At 43.5% G+C, this 20,023-nt stretch overlaps 1 protein-coding gene across 1 annotated transcript in view; it reads left to right on the top strand.

Annotated features, from left to right (window-relative positions):
* Positions 1 to 20,023, top strand: part of shank3a (SH3 and multiple ankyrin repeat domains 3a) — an 83,833-nt gene that overhangs the window by 50,229 nt on the left and 13,581 nt on the right. Inside the window, 6 exon segments of the mRNA XM_057051257.1 lie at positions 5,528 to 5,641; positions 15,290 to 15,365; positions 16,468 to 16,521; positions 17,840 to 17,922; positions 18,893 to 19,017; positions 19,142 to 19,277. Coding sequence (XP_056907237.1) covers positions 5,528 to 5,641; positions 15,290 to 15,365; positions 16,468 to 16,521; positions 17,840 to 17,922; positions 18,893 to 19,017; positions 19,142 to 19,277 — 588 coding nt within the window.

The raw sequence follows: 20,023 nt of genomic DNA, 5'->3' as shown, positions 1-20,023 counted from the left end.
GGAATCCTCTCGGTGTGCCTTGGAGATTTCTCCTCCTCCTGCTCCTCTTCATGTTCTTCCTCTTCCTCCTGCTCCTCCTCTTCCTCCACATCCTGCCATGACTACAGCTTCCTCACCATTTTTTCCCCTTTAGTTCTTCCTTTTACTTTTCTGTCATTCACAAAAAGCCATTTCTCAGACCTCTGAAGGTCTACACACACACACACACACCACACACACACACACACACACATACACTATAGAATATAGATTAGCCAGAGACTGCAGTGCTTCTTATTGTCACTCATTTCCTCAGTTATACCTTTGGAACTTCACGTCCATCTTCACTGTAGTTCTTTTTTTTTACACATCCTTCTAATCTGGAGGATAAATTATGTGTTTTCAGACGGTTTAAGGCCCAAAGCTCCATTTACAGTCCTTGAAATGAGTGCTCTTTTAGGAAAGTACTGTTTCTTTTCCCTCTGTTTAACTGTGGCTTTCGACAAATAACTGCAGTTAAGGGAAATTTACAAATGTGGTGCCCTAATTGTACTTTTATAGTGGTATTTCTATAATTACTCCTTTATTACCAGTGTTCATTTTCTAACAATTGAGCACCATAAAATATAGCGTCTAAGTAATTAAGATGGACTATAAAAGAGGACTTCTACCAATATGAGTAATATTGATTGTGATATTCATCCCTTTTGTATCGGTGTGTATTATATTCCTCTTTCTGTGCGTTTGTGTAGTTCTGTGTTTTTCATAAAGATGTAATGTCTCTCTCTCTCTCTCTCTCTCTCTCTCTCTCTCTCTCTCTCTCTCTCTCTCTCTCTTACACTAAATTGAACTGAAGTTTAATAAAAAAGCGTGGGACCCAAATCTAATAACCGCTCCACTCTGGTTATTGGAATGCTCTGCACACTTACTTTTCACACACTCGTTACGCGCATGCACACAAGGTTAGAGAGGTTAACATATAGACTCAGTCATTATTCAAAACTCCTTGCTCAGCACTTGCTTTCATATTATATTAAACCCACCTCACACCCAAACAGAGGTGGCGGCGCTCTGATGTCTTAACCCGGCACACTAGATCCTTTTATTCCATTATTAATCTGATTATTCCTGAGAGCCAAATGCATCTAATCCACTTAAATGTCTTTCTTTACAAGGATGAAGTTTGGAGTCTGAGACTTTAGGAGCAGCATTAGAATTCTGAACCTATCACACGGCAGCTGCGTTGTTATAAATGCATTATGACCATCTCAACAAGGCACCGGACGTGCGTGCGAGCTAGTTTACACGCTGCTGTCACGTCTCCTCATGTCACGCCTACCTGCAGACTGTAGTGCAGCCGCAGAGCCTGCTGTCATCTTAAATGAGCTTCTGATCATAGAGGAATACTGTCTTGCTGTTTGATGGGAAGGAACTTGTGTTTGGACTTTGGCGGGTGTTTAGTGACATTTGTGTCTGAATCAGTGTGAGTGCACTGATGGCAGGAGGCCAGCAGCCCCTCTCAGCGCAGCTGCAGCTTTTAATCCTCCGTTCCTGCAGGCAAATACACGTGTGTGACGCACCAAATCTTACCTGTGAAGATGAGTGTATGTGTGTGTCACAGATTTAAGCTTCCCCCACGCTGTGCAAAGGCTCGTCTGCCTCTTTTCCTTTTTTTGTTTTGCTCTAATAAAGACGGAGAAAAGAAAAAGAAAGAGAATGGTTTGAATACAACACACACACATAGATACACCTGCACATGCATTTACCCCTGCAGACAGTGTGTGAGAAGAGTATAAATAGCTCTGCATTTTGGCTGATGCTATTTTTAAACCTGGTTTAGCCAAGGGCAGAAGAAACACACACAAAACCACCTGAATATTGACTGCAGGAATGTCGCTGATGAGAGTACAACTCTCAAAACGCTTCCTTTCATCAGCACATCTGCATCTGCACGTCGCCACATCTGTCTGTGTGATGGGTCACTTCCTGTTTCTGTCAGCTCTGCTGCAGCGTTATTCACACCGTCTTTGTGTCATTGCTTCTTTCATTGTTCAATTCATTAATTTTGGGGTAATTTCTCAAAATCTTTAAACTTCTCGTCACTTTGAGCGGACGCTACTGAATTTTCAGGGGTCATGATAAAACAGTTCAGCTCTTAAAAATCTTTTTTTTTCCATATCTTGATGGTAAAAATGACATCAAACTGATTATAATCTCATGTTGTTGACTTAAAGGGATGAGTGTGTCGGTTGCAAATGTTCCCAGTAGGAACTCCAAAATCATCATTTATAATAACAAGTTGATTATAATATTTAAAAAACCCAGAAGAGATTGATTTTAATGAATATACTGTAGCAGAGCGCCTTTTTTTGCTGTTAATGACCACATTAGCACAGCTGGAGTGCCAGCAATGTATGTGTGATCAGATGTATGCGTGCTTCCATGACCTCAACTAAGTGCATTTATAGATGCAGTTTGCATTTATGCTACATGCATATTGATGTAGTGTGTGTGTGTGTGTGTGAGAGAGAGAGAGAGAGCAAGAGAGGAGAGAGAAGGGGTGGAGAGAGATCATGCATGTTAACATATGCCCTGCACATGTTTGCCCGTTGAGGTGATTATGAGTCCATGGGGGGTCCATCACAGCTTCAGTAGGAACCTGACTTGTTGTTATGCTGCTGAGGGAAAAGCTGGTGTCCAGCTGAGGTGTTGATTGCCTAATGCGCCGAGAGGTTGTTTCGTTAATTCAAAAAGAGATTAGAACAATGCATTTTAGTGGGCAGGTGTGAGGACTTCCTGTCCGAGTCGTGGTTAAAATCATACAGCAGACGTCTATTAAGAACCATGGGCAGATTTACCATCAGGTGGATTTTATGTGTAATGTAGACATTGCACTGTTTTGTAGAAGCTTTATATGAATTGGCAGATGATTCTGGGTTTGGGTTAAGGGACATTTGATCTTTCAACAACCACCTTAGAACCTTCTTAAGCATGTAGCACAAACGTGGGTCAATATGGAGCCTGAAATGCCAACAGGCAACCCTTGGTGAGCTCTGTTTAAGCACCTGCTTTCCTTTTTTTCCACACTGCCGTCTCTCTGTGGCTCCCTTCATGGCAGCTTCTCCGACACAGTCTGGCTGAAAGAAAGCATCCACAAGCCACACATATTGTGGAGTCTCCTGCACAGATATGCACTGTTTGATTTCCTTCCTGCCACTTGGCTCCCGTAAGCACACATCTGATTCACAGTGACAGTTGTCATGCCAACATGGTGTTGGCCAGCACCAAAGCTGAGAGGCAGGGCAAGTCGGAGGCTACTCGCACAGTGGGAGAATTCTCGTAGTGCGTGTGTGGATATGTACTGTACATACCGGCCATTTTTCTCAACGCACTGGGTACAGAAAGGTATTCAGACCCCCATTTCAAGATCCAAAACGTCTTTTTTAGAGCCCATCTGTGTTGAATTAAGTTGACCGGACCTGATTTTAAAACCGGGCAGAGTGGACCTGGAGGATTCTTGTGAGAGAAAACACATGAACAGCAAGATGTGGTTTTAAAAGTAAACCTGAGGGACTCCCAGGCTCTGAGCATCCATGCAGACTTCTTGTGTCTTTATTGATCCACTCTGCCATTGAGCCCAGTTTTGGTGCCGGGCTGCAGCAGTGGTTGCCTGAAACTTCTCCATCTCCACACAGGATCTATGGAACTCAATCAGAGTCAGAGTTTTTTTGTGGTCTTGTCCAAATCTGTGTCTTGCTGCAGCTCTGTCTCTGAGCTCTTCAGGCCTCATGGATCTCAGTTTTGCTCTGATATGCAGGAGCTGCAGGGCCTTATTGAGACAACCGTGGGCTTGGTTTTATTTTGACATGAGACTTCACCATAAGTAAGAGTAAAAGGGTACTTTCTGTACTCACTGTGACTGTGAGACTCCATGACCTTTGGTATTTGGGAATTTTAAAACAATTTAAGTGAAAGTGATTAAAAGTAAATGTGAAAAGCGACATGTTCTGCCTCACCAGAGGTGCCTGATCTTTAAAGATTCTCCGGATGGCCTTAGTTGGGCTTAAATGTCTTACCATTTATCGTCCCAGGATTTATTCAACAAGGGGTTTTTTTCTGTTTTTTCAACGGTTCTACATATTCACTGGTTGGGCGTTATTTTTACCATCTGTGTCAGGGACAAGAAGTGGACATTTTGGGCCCAAATCAATCAAAGGCTCCGCATTTTCTGTCGATGCGGGAAGAGAGTGTACAGCTGAGGTGTCTAAGGGTCTCACCGCTGCACAGAGAGACAAAGAGCAGCATGAAGATGATGGCCTGGAAACCAAGGGAGGACACAGAGAGGTGGTGGGGCAGAGGACAGAGAAGGAATAACAGATTTGAGCTGAGACAATGAGGGATGGAGGGAGTGTGTTCTCCCGAGACAGGCAGAGTAAAGATGTGTTAAGCTGCGATCAGAGACGGGGATCTGTCCATGTATCCTCTGCGAGTTCAGTGTCAAGTCTTTTATAGCGAGAAGTCGATAATACCCCCACACCCCCAGTCGGGTTGCAGTCGGGTTTGCGTCAGCCGACCTGAGCGCGCGGTTCCTTTATATATTTGGCATTCATCATTTTACTGCATGAGCCTGTAGAGACTTTCCAATGATGAAGCAGACAGTGAGGATTTACAGCAGCCTGCAGCCCGTGCTGCTCTCAGATCAGTTCATTTAGCTGTTTATTGGCTGATCCGATCTGTCTGTGCTATCATATGGCTTCTGTGAAAGGCTGATGGTTGAGTCTTTATTATGTCCATGCGGCGCCTGGGTTACATCACACTGACCTGTCCCGATGTCAGAGAGCAGCACAGTTTAGAGGAAGTAGACATCATCCTCATCATCATCACCATCATCATCATTTAGCAGCCTGGCTGCTGGCTGCAACATCACACTGCTGTATCCCAGCAACCAGTTTTGAAGGAGGTTTCGTTCAGGCGAAGCTTCGGTTCCAGCTGGTGATCTCTGAGAGGGGGAGAGGGAGAGTCTTGGCCTGCGCGGATAATGAATGAGCGTTGTAGAAACGAGCAGGCTGGCTCAGTCCTGCAGGGAAGATCAATATCAACTATACATTCATCTCTAATTACCACAGTGGAACAAAATAGGAATCTCTCTTTGTGTTTCCTTCTCTCTTGCTCTTGTTGACGTCTCTCCTTACTCCCTCTACTGCAGCCTCCTCCTTTTTGCATCTCTCTATTCTGTAGTTTTTTCCCCCATTTAAAAATCTATAATCTCAGCAAAAGGATCCAGTCTGGTTCTGAAGCACACCTGCACGCTTCATTAGGCACAGGCCAATGTTTTCTCATTACATGCCTACTGTCTCCCACACTAGTGTCCTGTGTGTGTTTGCAAAGATCCCTCTCTCGCTCCCTCTCTCCTTTGTGTTTTTTGTCTGTTTCTTTTTTTTTTTTGCAGGTTCTGTAATCTCATCACGATAAAAAAAACAAAAAAAACGGGCTCATTTAATGAGCTCACTTGACCGATAAATCCTTTCCTCTTCTTTCTCTCCTTCAGTACTGAGCATAGGAGAAGGTGGCTTCTGGGAGGGCACGGTGAAAGGGAGGACGGGCTGGTTCCCAGCAGACTATGTAGAAGAAGTTCAGATGAGGCAGTTTGACCCACGACTTGGTAAGATGCGACACACACACACGTTTATGTACCGTACAGTTCTGCTGCTATGCTTAAGAGGGTTGCTTCTCACCTGTATGATCCATGACGTGGACAAGAAACCGTCCATCCATCCGTTTGAATTGTTTTGAGTTATAAATTGGATAATACAGTCAAATTAATTGTCTTTAAGATGAGCTGTAAATGCCATACATGCAACGCTTAAGCCGAATATGTAAAATCATTATGACAAATTGCAGTTCAGTAACATGCTAAATCATGACCTGGAACTGACCCCCGACCCTGGAAACTCCCAGGAAGGTGTGACCCTGTCTTATTATGAGGGATCGTCACTCACATATTGCTTTTGCCACCTCTAAAGCAATTGTTTATTAAAAGCTACTAAAAATTTAAGAGCATGTTCGATCAAAACCCTGGTTTTATATAACCACACGACCACGATAAAAACAAATCCACCAGTCTATTTTTGGTGTAACTTCATTGTAGCTGACAACTGAATTTATGTAAGGAGTAACGAGTCAAGAAAAGAAGACTACAGTCCAAAACAGTTAATTTCCTAATGATAGCCAGAGGTATTGCAATGTGAAGCAACTGTAGCTATCAATGAACAAAACATGTAAAAGCTGTTCACCTCCTCTGTCTCCTGTCTCTTTCCAACTGTTGACCGTTGTTGAAGGATTAAGGTTACCTTAAAGAATGAAAGTGTTTCACAACCTGTAAATACCCCATTTAAATGCATTGTGCAAAAGAAAAAAGATAGAGCATGGTGCAAAAGTGAAGGGCTGATAGTGAGGGAGATGGATGGCGGCACTTACTCTACAGGACAGCAATGTGTGTGTCTTTCAGAGGACGAGGACAGAGGTGTGAAGAAATGGCCGCGATATTGAGTCACTCTCGCTAATAAATCCGCAATAACTCAGGACGCGGAGACTCTTTTTGACCCAAATGAATGAAAGCGCCTTCCAGCCTCAATGTCAGGATGGATAGCAGTTATTGTCGGGATTTATTTATAGGCTTTATAATCCCACTTGAGGAGAGCAATGACTTGTTTTACCACCACAGGAACCAAGTTACCAGAGGACAAGTTCCGAGAGCAAAAACATTCACCTCATGAAAAATCATGTTTAAACTTTCAGCAGTATTTTAGGCCAGGAACAACAACACCTCCTCCAATATTTGTGTATGTCTGTGCATGTGTGAGGATTTATACATTGCAACTTGGGCAAATTTGGCTGTGAATCAAAAGTTTATTCGCAACATCGCCCAATAACAAGCTAGTTTTTCAATCTAGTGAAGCATTTCAGCATTTATCATCGTTTGATTCATAATGATTGACAGAGCAGCGGAGCCAACACGTTGACGGAACAGCTCATACACATTCCCACAAATCCTCATGGTTGTTTGTCTGAAGACGGCCATTGAAGCGTCTCTGACAGTTAGAGCAATATGTCTCAAACTAGTGGAGCAGGGAAGACAGTCCGGGCTACAATTAAGGCACTTGAACATGGCTGCTCTGTCTCCTCTCATGGGCTGCCCCCCTTTCTCATAACCATGAGTCATGGCTCTCAAAGCGCTGCGCCTATTTGTCTATCTCTGCCCGCATCGCTCCGCTCTGATATCAGTTGGGAAGAGCATTTTGAGACATATTGCGAGGTGAATAAAAATGTTCAAAGTAGGAGAGTAAGAAAAAAAAGGGTAAAAAAAAGGAAATGAATTTTCTCGGCTGCGATCCGTCAATACGTTGTCATTTTCCAATATGACCAAATGCAGAGAAGGGTTCATATTCCATTGTTGCTAGAAGGAATAATTGGAGGGAAGTGACAAAAAAGCAGTAATAGGAAAGAGGTATGCTTCACAACTGAGGAGACAAATGAGGGCTGAAGGCAAAGGCGATTGATGGAATACTTTAATAACACAGTGAGTGATGCTAGCTGTGAAAATGCCAGGTGTGTGTTTGTGTGTGTGTGTGTGTGTGTGTGTGTGTGTGTGTGTGTGTGTGTGTGTGTGTGTGTGTGTCAGAGAGAGAGAGAGAGTACTGCTGCAGTCCTGCGGCAAGTAAAAAATGATTATTGTAACATAATAAATAACTGTGGTCCGCTTTCAGACCTTTTTTGAAAGAAAAAAGTCAAGCAGGGACCCAAATTAAGCACAAGTGTCTCCATCCTCTCGGTAAAACAGCTCCACACAGTGCAGAGGCCCGCTGGCCATATTTTGTGGCTTTTAATTGTCAGTGTTTACTCATGATAATGGAGGGAATAATGATGTGAGCAGGAATTACTCTTCCCTTCCTAATGATGCTACCAAATTACCCGGGGTCCATCATTTTCAGCTATAGCACTGTTAACCTATTGGTTACACAGACCCCACCCACCCTCCTGCTGTCCTCCAATTAGAAGAAATCTGCCAGACTGTTAATAAAGCAGCAGTCCAGCACATTGTTCCTCTGGCTGCTGTGCAGCCTTGAGGGCCTCTCGTCATGCAACCACAAGCAAAGCACTTTTTTGGATTTATTTTTTGTGACCCAGTAACTTAAACAGTATTCAAAGTTTAACTTTTATTTATTTTTTGTTCCCCTTCGTTCTGTTCCTCGGCTGTCTTCCCACTACGCCGGAGTTGAATGACTCACAGCCGCATGAATCAGCCCAGTACAGATCCAGCCTGAGCTATTTTTAGCCTGCCCATTAAGAAGTTTTGGAGTGTGCCTGTACGCCCAGAGAATGCTAAAACAAAGGAGTAGCTGCAGCAGCTGAGACTGATGGAGGCAGAGCAGGTTGCAGAGCAGTAACAGAGGGATCAAACAGGAATTTACCTGGACATAATCATAGAAATCGTAATACAGCATACAGCTTATAGGATATATGTTATAGCCCCATGACCTGCTTCATCCACCTTCACATGGATGTATTTATTGAATAGATTATGACATCACTGTACAGCCATAACGTGATGTGGAGGCTGCTTGTCTCCTCAGTCTGGCCAAGTCTATGACGGTGCACCTGTCATGTGGGCCATCGCTGTATTGATCAGAGATGCATTCGGTGATCTTTGTCTTCCTAAAGATCAGGATGGGCAAAAAAAAACCCATAGGATCAAACTGCGGTTGTCTTCCTTCATGTTGGTGTGAAGAAACAGAGTCCTGCTCCATAATCACATCTAAGGGCAGTCAAACATCTTGGGATGGGCGAGTGTGTGCCTGGCTGATGTTGTCTTGATCACAGCAGAGTGACAGACACCATCTTCACTTTTCATCAGAAGTCAGCCAAGTGCATTGAGCCGTCCCCTCCCCCTCTGGAGGGCACATCCATCCTGACCCATAAAAGATGGCAAAGCAACAGTATTTCAACAATTACTCGGCGAGTCCTCTCTCATTTGTCATGGAACACAGCGAATCAGCTGCACACACACACACACACATTTGTGGCCGTTCACTGTTGTGCATCAGTGTTGTGTAGCGTGACATCGAAAATATGGCAACTTCCAGACGAGGCAACGCAACGGGCAGAGATGGAAACCCTTTCTTCAACGCACCCGCATCTTTACAAAAGGAAGCTTCACTGTTCCTCTTTCCAACACGTCCGTTAAGGGAATGCGAAAAACAAAAAAGTGCATCGAATTCTGCTCAGTTTGATGGCGTAGCACCAAAAAAATGGGCACAAACACCTTGATGTCATGTAAATTAGCAAAAATGCAGCTGTAGAAATCCAGCTGACTGCCTTCAGAGCTGGCTCGAAGTACCCCGCAGCTCCAAGAAAGGCACAAGATGTAACAGAAGAAGTTTTTGGTGGGAGAAAAAAAAACAGTCAGTAATTCAGTGTGTGAGGCCGATGGACCTTTACGTCACTGGCACTTCTTCAAGGAAATCACCCGTTTTAGTTGACATGCAGCTCTTTTCCTTGCCTCGCACTGATCCCATTAGTCTCAACTTTAATGCATTTTATCACTGATTTAATCAGCTGTCTGGAACCATTAGCGGTTTGTGCAGCGTTCACATGCATCACATCGCTGGAAACGCCGTTGCAGGAACAATGCTGTCGCATTTCCACATTCTCCGAAAACAACAGCTCATTCGGTCTCTGCCTGCTTATACTTCTGCAGGATTGTGATTGTAATGGTATCTCGCACTGACCTTTCAGTCACGCATCCGTAAGCGGACATCTGCCATGTCCGTCACAGTCTTTGTTGATTTTCTCCATCTTTGTTCAACTTTAGCATTCCCGACAATCACTCCTACGCTTCCGCTTTGTCCGCATTTCGCTCTGCTCCTGTTGCCATCCGTGTTCAGCCAAGTGTGTCTTTTCCTCTCGACCTGGGCTCAAACGCGCGTCGCCATCCGCAGTCAGCGTTTGAAGGGTTCATGCAATAGTTTCCTTCTTGTCTGGATTTGACTGAATTATTCAAGGCCTTCTGTTTGCCAGAGCGGAGGTATTTATAGTCGTTGTTCTCCTATTGTGATATTAGACAACAGGGAGCGCTCTGAAGTCACAGGAACAAATCAACCTGAGGGAAAGAGGAAGAAGCAAGACTCTGGAGAAAGAGAGAGACAGAAGTATGCCGCCATTGTTTTCTGTTACTAGGAAAACGAAGCGCTCCAGGAAGCTGACACCTTGTTTTCCAGGCCGACTTGTCTTTCAAAACAAAGACACCCGAACAGGAAGTTGAAGTAAGGATACTGAAACGACTTCTAAATATCCCTTTAGAAATTAGTCAATCTTCTGGATTCATTCAGTCATGGACCCTCTGGAGGGCAAGTTAAAGACATCCCACAGCAGGAGGTAGAGCTGAACACACATGGATTGTTGTCCGGTCATGGTGTCGGACACGCCTGTCATGGGCAGCAGGGTAGACGGGGTGGTGACACTAGTGAAGACGGACCGTCTGAACTCCACGCGTCCTTACCCGGACTGGGGTGAGTTCGTCCTCGTCCAAAGCTCTTTGCCCCGTCCCAACGTCAGCGTCTGTCCTTTAAAGAGAACAGACGACTTTTATTGGAGAACTGCAGGGAGGAACAATACAATCGGACTTTACAATATGACTCAGCATGAAGGGTCATAAATAGCGTTCAGCGCCATCATTTCCATTTTTCAGAAGAGTCAGCACTATTCCTCAAGTGAATGAGTCAGATTTTACAACAGCACCAACTTATTCATACTCAATTTCTCATCATTTCGGACCCAAAAGGTGAAATATGTTTTCTTTTATTTGCGAATATTTCAAGCTTTGTAATCTGTTTTCATTACAATATCAAATCATCCAGTCTGGGCGTTTTGACTCACAGAGCCAGGAAATATATTGTCCAACTCACACTTTGATGAGTCGTATTGTTCCCTTTCATCGGCTATTCTGTTTTATGAAATGTCAAATATCTCAACTGTCCTTTCAATAATGCATAATGTTGGCATTTTATCCATGAATAATCTGATTCCTCCCTCAAACCCGCGCCGGACCAGAATGTCCTTGAGGAAAACTGATGGCAGCATTTGCTCAGAAACAATCAAGAGCTTTTGTTTCCAACATCTGACAGAAATCGGAGCATCTTTGCTCAGTAATGAAAGTAAAGATGGCATGATTCTTCTTTCGCAACGATGGCTTTTGAGGAGGGGGGCAATTAGACTCGAAAAAGACACAACTTAAAACACAAAGAGATGCAAATTAATATATGACTTCTTCATCTTTCTGAAATATGCTTCGGTTATGAATCAGAGCTTCTTCCAGCCCAGTCCAGCCCTATTGAGGATGTGGAGAATTCCCAAAAAACGGGCCTGATAAACTGCTTCTTGTCGATCTTTCCTGGTGCAGATAAGATGATTAACTATTCCACTTATCCATTCAACAGATCGTGAAGTACCTTGTGTGCGCCCTGGTGAAAGTTAAAGATAAGGTGTCTCTGAAACTCATTTTCAGCTTCCTGTTGTGAGTGTTTTCCCAGGAATATCTCCGAGCTCCAGCTGCTCAGGACTTGTACTGTGCCGGCCTACAGTTTATCTATTTCTTCATCTGTTCTTGTCTTTTTCATGAATACTCCGTTTTTTTTTTATGTCCCTCTCTCCTCACTATATTATAGTCTACATATTTGGAATAAAAGCCCCCTACAGTGCTCGATATCGACTCCATCATTAAATCATTAAATTTAATTCTGGTAAAATTTAAAAAGATTTTGTGAACAGAATAGAACAGAACGTCCTTTTGGTCATAGTTGCTCTCATCAGACTGTTTCCATGACTTACTGTATATTTTTAATTAAGGAAAAGGATGACTTACCTTCATAATTCAACTCTCATTGGAGGATTTTAAGATTAGAAACGTAGAAGGAATAAAAAGAAAAGACATTTTCATCTGTTCTCTCTCTGCAACTACCCACAGCCCAGAGCTCAGTGTCAGATGAGTTTTGAATCGATCTGTTGCATCTGATCCTTGTGGCTTTGGACGTATTCATGTTTAAGAACAACAAGCACCCGTCTTACTGTCACTGGGAGTTTATCATGGTCGCTGCGTCGTCTTTCCATGTGGTTTAGGGATAGAAGAGCACACAAACCTTTGCACACACACAGGTGAGACTTAATTGGAACATTAAGAGGGGAAATGTGGTTGGTTGGTCACTTAAACTCATCCCCAAACTTTCAGTGCTTCTACTTCAGCAGGGTATACGCACCCAGTTTTAGCTAATATTATTATTATATTATATTATTTAATGTTTATGTTTTTTAAAAAAGCTTTGTTTTCCCTGCATTATTCATCTAAATGTTAAAGGAACAGTGTGTAACTTTGTGGTCAGAGCTGGTACTGCAATCGAAGTGGCCACTCTGCCAGGTCAGCAAAATATAAGCGAACTTCATAGAGAGTAAAGGCCAGCTCGTACATGCTCTCGGAGTCGACTTACAACTGAGCTATCTTGATCTGCCTTTGTCTGTTAAAGGGAAAATATAATTGGAATAAATGAAGTGTTGTGTTGTTGGCTGTTGTTGGATCTGATTAAAAAAAAAGGATAAAGATGTCAGGCAGGTGTTAATGAGCTGGATTTTAGACGTGATAAAGATGTCAGTGAAGAGCTTCTGCTGTCTCTCATGCACATCCTTCACTCCTTCACCGAACTTGATTAAATTCATGATTGCATTTCATTCTTGATTACACTCGTATTTTGAGCCAAAGCTTTTCCTTTTCATCTGTTATCTGTATACCTGTTTCTTGCGCTGCAGCTTCTAATAAAAGTGCCATCCTCTCCAGATGTCTCTTATGAAACCACACTATGAGGCCACTCGCTAATGTAACACTTCAGCAAGTGTCCTACAGCTCTCAGAAAGATATATTCCCTTCTACTTTTTCTCTCTTAATAAACACGGCACATTTTGCTGTTTTGGTGTTTGTTCAGACATCGTTTTGCTAATGTTCAGTATTCATACTGGTGGCGTTACCTGGTACCTTCCATATCTTTTTAATATCGTGTGAGTGGATTTCATCTGGCCTTTCAGAATAAATACTGACAGTGGCTCTTAAAGCTGCCAAAAAAAATCCTCAAAGCATATTTTAGAAGACTTTTCAGGGTTTTTTGGTTGTATTTAATAATATATAATATTGATCAAATTGGGAAGATGCAGTGATTCGAGCAATGCTATCTGCTGTCACCAGGGGGTGCTGCAGCACCCTCAGTACCCACCTTCTAGTGCCTTTATTAGCTTCAGATCTATGATTGAATCATCAGTCTATTTTTAACCCAGATGGCGATAAAGTCAATTTAAACCATAAATATATGTCAAACAGTTTTACCAAAACCTGTTAATCATCAAATTCATTAAAATTAACTGTGTATCCGTTGGCAGGGGAGGTGTGGAGGCTGCCTGTCAGCATGTGGGTGGATTCAGCCAATAGCTGCACTGATAGAGATTGATGTGCTCTCCGAATCCCCATAGTACACAATACTCCCCCGATAAATAGCAGTCTGCTGACTTCACAGCCCGGCATCCTCCACTGAACTCTTAACCCGGTTAAGGTGCCGCGTGTCACGGTGTTGATGTGGGACATCAGGCATTTTAACCTTGGTACCCCTGTCACTTTCAGTGGTGTCTAATAAAACCAAGCCCTTACGTCTGTGTGTGTGTGTGTGTGTGTGTGTGAGTGTGTGTGTGCATTTGTGTGTGTGTGTTTCAGAGAGAAAGGATGAAACAAGGAATGAAACAAACTTAGTATACAGACTTGACTGGTGTCTTCAGATCCACTTCAGCTCGTCTGTCTGGAGTGAGTGACAGCCGCTGACGGTGCGTTCGCTGACACGTGTTGATACACTCAGAGGGGAACTAAAACCAATTTAGCAGCTCACTTTAAATTCTTAAAGTCTAAATCTTCATCCCTTTGTTCTTTTCTCACCTGCTGATTCAATTTCTTCTTCTCTTCAGGTCCTTTAGTCCTCTACCACACACACACACACACACACACCATAGCACACACAGAAACACCCTTTATTACAAGGTCAAGGACCACCTATTTGATAACAAGGCTATTATTTTACTCCCCCCGAGAGTAAAAACTTCGTCAATGATCCACCTTCCTGAGAAAAATTCTCCTGGAAGAGGAAAAAAAAATCTCCCAAAGGTGAATTTTCTGTGTAAAAAAGGAGAGGTCCTGTTTATTACAGGTCCCGGTGTCACTGGACCGTGCGGTCTGTGCTGGGTGGGAGACATCAGATAGACGGGCCTGTCGTCCCCGGGCAGAGAGGTCGCTGCTTGGATATTATAGTGATACAGTCTAAGGCACAACGCTCATGCTTTACAACTATAGCTGTCACATGTTTGTTGCCTCAGCGAGGATTTATTGCAGCGGAGTTATTGCCTCTAAAGCAATAACATGCTGGACAAACACGTCTGGCAGATTTTGTGACCTAGACTGAACAGGAATTCTCAGACACACTAATTAACGTGGCTGTTTGGGGCATTTTCAGTTTCAATCCCTTAGTGGGGTGTTAAACAGACAATGTAACCTTAAATCCGGTGAGTTTGTTTTTTCTCTTTTCAATGTTGCTAGCCTGGGTGCTCATGATGAAATAGAAAATGCAGGATGTGCACGGTGACAGGGTGTGTTTGAGTGGAACATGCATTGGTGCATGTGGTGTAAAAGCTGGTCCGAAAGTGTGAAATGCGACTCGTTCATCACAACTGTCATCTGTTTCACACAGGCCAGAAGCATCTAAAGGCAGCGCTCGGATAGATAACCTGAGCTCCACGGCCATCTATCTCCCCCCCACACTCTCTCTCTTTCTCACAGACACACACATACATGTGTGTGCACCATGTGATGGTGAATGATGTAGTTTTGTAAAAGTTTTGCTTCTTTTATTCATGAGATTGTAATGGCAACGCATTCACACACAGACCTGCAGATCCCACTCATGCATTCATCAGCTGTTAATGGAAATCGGGGTGGGGGTGGGGGGGATGCTGGGTTTTATGGATGCGGGGGACAAAATGCTGCAGCAACAGTGACCTTTGGCAAACTTGGCTGACCCTGCTGTAACAACACTGTTCCACAACCGGGGCTGTTGTGGTGATTTATAATTCATCACCATTTGTAAATATGCCCCATCAAGTGTTGTATAATAGAATGTCAATGCAAAATTTCAGACAAAATCATCTGACTAAATGCATTTAATGTGTGTTGCAGAGACTCGGGAGGACCGCACAAAGAGACTGTTCAGGCACTATACTGTGGGGTCCTATGACAACTTCACCTCGTATAGGTACAAATTCTCCTTTTTTGTCTATTAAACATGATTTAATGTTCGTACTGTAGATATTCAAGGACGTCTGTGTGAAAGGGGGTAGTACAGTTTTGAAACTGCTGCCATCTAAAGGTAACAGGCCGCCATTGCACCCAGGTCTCTATACGTGTTCCAGAAGTTAAACCCCAATTTACACGCAAATTCAAATGAATGTTTAAGACAAATTATCTTTATATTTAACTTAGGTCCACTTGTATATTTAATAACACCATTGACGTCATGCAGAGGTTAAATGGATTGAGAAACATTTTAGCAGTTTAGAGGGGGACCCAGGTCAAAATTTAAGTGCCGTATTCTAAAATAAGCACAAAAACTCAACAACGGTATGCTCCCATTATTCAAATACATATCCGTGTGTACTATGTTTCATTTCTGAACCCATCTAATCCCAAATACTGGAGCTTTAAATAGAAATATCTTTTTAAAATTCCCACATGAGGGCTGTCTGCGCTCTGAAGCGGAAAAGCTGTTCCATACGATTGGACCTCTGCACTTACCCAAGCGGCTGCAGTGAGTTCTGTAAGAATGAATAATAGATCAACAGATCTGGTGTAATAACCTCTGATGGGGAAGTGAATGTCGGGTGAATTATTGAGAGAGTCACTCGGCAGAATGCAAACCACTGCAAAGGATTAAAATTCCTGGATCTCTCTGAATCTTTATCCGGCTCTGCATCAAAAGAGTGAATTCCCTTTAAGCAGTTACCGATTATGTTGGTTCCTATCCTCCTTATGTAATTAAGGTTTATAGCGCACAATGTGGCCAATTACCGCAGCGAGCTGCTATTTGTTTAATTACGATACAGTATGTTTAATTCACCATTTGAAATCCAGCCTCACAACATTGGGTTTTTTTCCTCCTCCATGGAGTCGTGTGGGTGGAATTTCTGAATAAGGTCAATGAGCTGTTTCCATTAATGCAGCATTTGTGGGAAATAGAGCAGAGATGTAAGTGGATAAAAGGATTTGGACCGATATCACGTCAAACGCAATGTTTTGTGTACAACAATTGGCATCAACGAGCTTTTCGTGAAACTCGACCTTTGACCTTCCTCCCGCAGAAAGCTTTGTTATTTGTCTCCTCGCTCCGGCAGCAGGGGCTCGGTGTTGACTTGGTAAGTCTGAGAGAGTGAAGTGTAGCTAAGCTAATGGAGACCAGAGACACCTACTGAGTTGCGGCCTGAGCGCTTGCCCTCTGTGCCTGCCTCAACTCAGCTGGAGGATCATGTCATGACAAAAACACTCCAAAAGTCCAACAATTTCATCATACTGTTCAGGCTGTGCAAGGCCTGAGTGCTCAGAGTGGTGTGAAAGGACCACAAAATGACAACACAGCATGTTCTTGATGCATAAAGTTCAGTCCAGTATCCTACATTTACAGTGTCCATTTAATTCCCCCCTGAAAAAAGAATCAACCTTTCTTTCATTTGCTTTTCTCCTGCTTAAAATTAATTTATTTCAACCTAACAACACATACACACACACTGCTGTTTGCTTTGCCGCTCTAAAACTGCCTCACTAACTCTCAGCTCGGGCTTAAGCTTCTAGCTTACAGGCATTAACAGGCTTCTTTAAAAACTAACATTTCCTTGTGCGCAAAGCAACAAATGCTGATGTGATAGTTCACCCAAAAATGATAATATATGCATTATTTCTTATAGGCGAGACATATTTAGTTAAGTCATTTCTTTAACATTGATTCAAGCACTACTAAAGTGAGGAAAAAGTAAAAAAAAACAACCTTCTCTCTAAGTTCCAGTGTTGATTATCGCCCGTATTTAACTGAAACCAGTGTGATGTTTTACGGGTGTTTAGTGTATATCCTCTCTACTCTAGTGTCATTTTATTTTTGGGTGAAATATGTAGCCCACGTGTATTTTCTAACCCAGTTGGTGTTTTCACATTTAACTTGACCCAAGGATGCGTGGCCCTGCCCTGGGTCGGGTTGGGGATGAGGGTTAAGCCGCCTGGGAAAGGATCTCAAGACTGCCACTGATAGATAGTGTCATAAGTACTTAAGACCTTCGTGACCTTGATGGCAGAGGGCTTGGGCAGACATGCTGTCCTCCCAGTGCATCAAGTAACCCAGGAATCTTCAGGAGCAAGGACAGCAAAGCCATTCTAGCTTTTTACTTTTCCTTCTACACGCGATAACAAAACGGCTACAAAAAGAAACCAAAACGAAAACATTATTGAATTGATTCATAACCTCTAAACATCCAACAGCCCCCTCTCTGGACCTCTGTGAATCCAGAGCTGTTTGACCTTTACCTGTAGTGGGTAAAAGTCCTCCTCCCAACCTGCCCTCCAGTTGGAACCTTTTCGCTCTCGCTCTCTCTCTCTCTCTCTCTCTCCCTCTCTCTGAGTCTGTGTGTGTGTGATGATGATGATGTTGGATTCATACCTGCTTTCGCTCTGCTCTCTCCTTCACAGTGACTATATCATAGAGGAGAAAAATGCTGTTTTACAGAAGAAAGAAAGTGAGGGGTTTGGGTTTGTCCTGCGTGGAGCCAAAGGTGAGATGCACACACACACACATACACACACACCCATTAGCATTCACATGTAGACCTCTGCATTCAGCATCAGAAGTGGTGTGTTGATGTGACTCATGAGTGTGACAGTCTGTGTTGGTACTCTGTGAGTCAACCACAACATGAGCAGCTTCAGTCAACACTCAGCTTGTCTACTCAGATGCGCTCAGGCGTGTCTGTGTGTGTGTGTGTGTGTGTGTGTGTGTGTGTGTGTTTCATCCTTGGCTGAGCTATCTGTTAGCTGTCCCATCTGTTCCTCACACATGGTGTTCGGCTTTAGCTGAGACGCCGTCCTCCGTCCCCTCCCCTCCTCCCTGAGTTGTCTTATCTGTCTTATCTTTGCTCCGTCTGTCCTTCCCAGCTCCTCTGCCACCTCCTCCACGTCCGTCCCATCCTTCACCTCCTCAGAAATGCATTTCGCCAAACACACAGTGGAGATTTCTCCCTTCGCTCCACTTTATCGCCACAAATTCATTTTACATGTGAACATGCCCGCGCTCTTCCTGCTCACGCCGGGTACCATGGCAACCGCTCTCCGGCACCGTGGTGTCTGAATGTTCTTTACTGCTCCATCACTCACTACAACAGATCCTGGCCCTGCGCTCTCTCTTTTACTCACTCTGTCATTTACTCTCAACTACTCTTAAAGACACACACACACACATACACACACATACACACACACATACACACACAAATGTGTCTTTAAGGAGTCAGTGATTTAGTTTCAAGATGAAAAGATGAAATGGAGTTTGTGAATTCCAAAAAAATACAGATAGATAGCTAGATAGCTAGATAGCTAGCTAGATAGCTAGCTAGCTAGATAGCTAGCTAGATAGATAGCTAGATAGATAGATAGATAGATAGATAGATAGATAGATAGATAGATAGATAGATAGATAGATAGATAGATAGAAGCATAACTCTTGTTGAAGCCTGTTTCTTCCCTCAGCTGAGACCCCCATTGAGGAGTTCACCCCCACCCCTGCGTTCCCTGCCCTCCAGTATCTGGAGTCTGTGGACGTGGAGGGGGTGGCCTGGAGAGCCGGTCTGAGGACAGGAGACTTCCTCATCGAGGTAACCGCCTTTTGCTACAGCGAACAGTTACAAAGGACGGAGATAACGTCCGATAAATTGACCCGCTGACAAGAGTTTCCAAGCGTCTGACTCGGCCTCTGCGTGTGCTGCGTCCTTGTCTCAGGTAAATGGCGTGAATGTAATTAAGCTGGGACATAAGCAGGTGGTGTCTCTGATCCGGCAAGGAGGAAACAGGCTGCTGATGAAGGTGGTGACGGTCACACGCAAACCTGAGACCGAGGAGGTGATCCGCAGGAAAGGTAAAGTCCCGATAATGACCTCCGTTCATATAGCAGATCAAATAGAAATCAGTCGCTAATGTAAAATACGTACGTCCTGTCTTAAGCCACCCTTTCAAATATTGAAAGGAAATGCTTAGAAATGTAATTAAAGGTGACACACTGGTTGAGTTGAGGTCAGGCGTCTCGGAAATATCCCACACAAGTGGTTTCTACAGCAGTTCCCTGTCGTAGATGGGTTCGGTTTCCATGTCAACAGCAGCTCACCATTACTCAGCTCCCACACACTTCCTGGCACTATGACCTCTGGACCGTGCTTGCTCCAGTTGTGTGTGCGTGCGTGCATTGCAACGTGTTGCGTGCACTTCCTCGGACATGATTGAAATGCAGAGACAGAGATAAGTGGGTTTGACCCAGTTTTATTGGAACAACACTGTATCCACTCCATCCTTCAACGACGGTTGATTTTAATCTTTTTTTCCTCTCACTTTTCCATCTTTATCTCTGCCTTAATTCATCTCAGCCTTTTTGGGCGACTTCCTGTCTTCTTCTTACCTCCGAGTTTATCTTTAGATAATGGTTGTCATTCTGCTGCTAAATGTAGGTTTTATCTCTCCTCGATAAAGCTAATCTAATTAAGTACAGTTAAACTAGTTTGTGTGTGGAAAGATCCGGGTGATTTCGCTCTCTTTCTGGAGCTCTAAACTATGCATGTCACACATTTGCAGTTCACACTGCACTAATTAAGATGATCGCTGGCAGATTAT

This window comes from Takifugu flavidus, chromosome 13, assembly GCF_003711565.1.
Source record: "Takifugu flavidus isolate HTHZ2018 chromosome 13, ASM371156v2, whole genome shotgun sequence".
NCBI lineage: Eukaryota > Metazoa > Chordata > Actinopteri > Tetraodontiformes > Tetraodontidae > Takifugu > Takifugu flavidus.
Note: the sequence above shows the minus strand (reverse complement) of the source record. Positions and strands in the feature narration are given on the sequence as shown.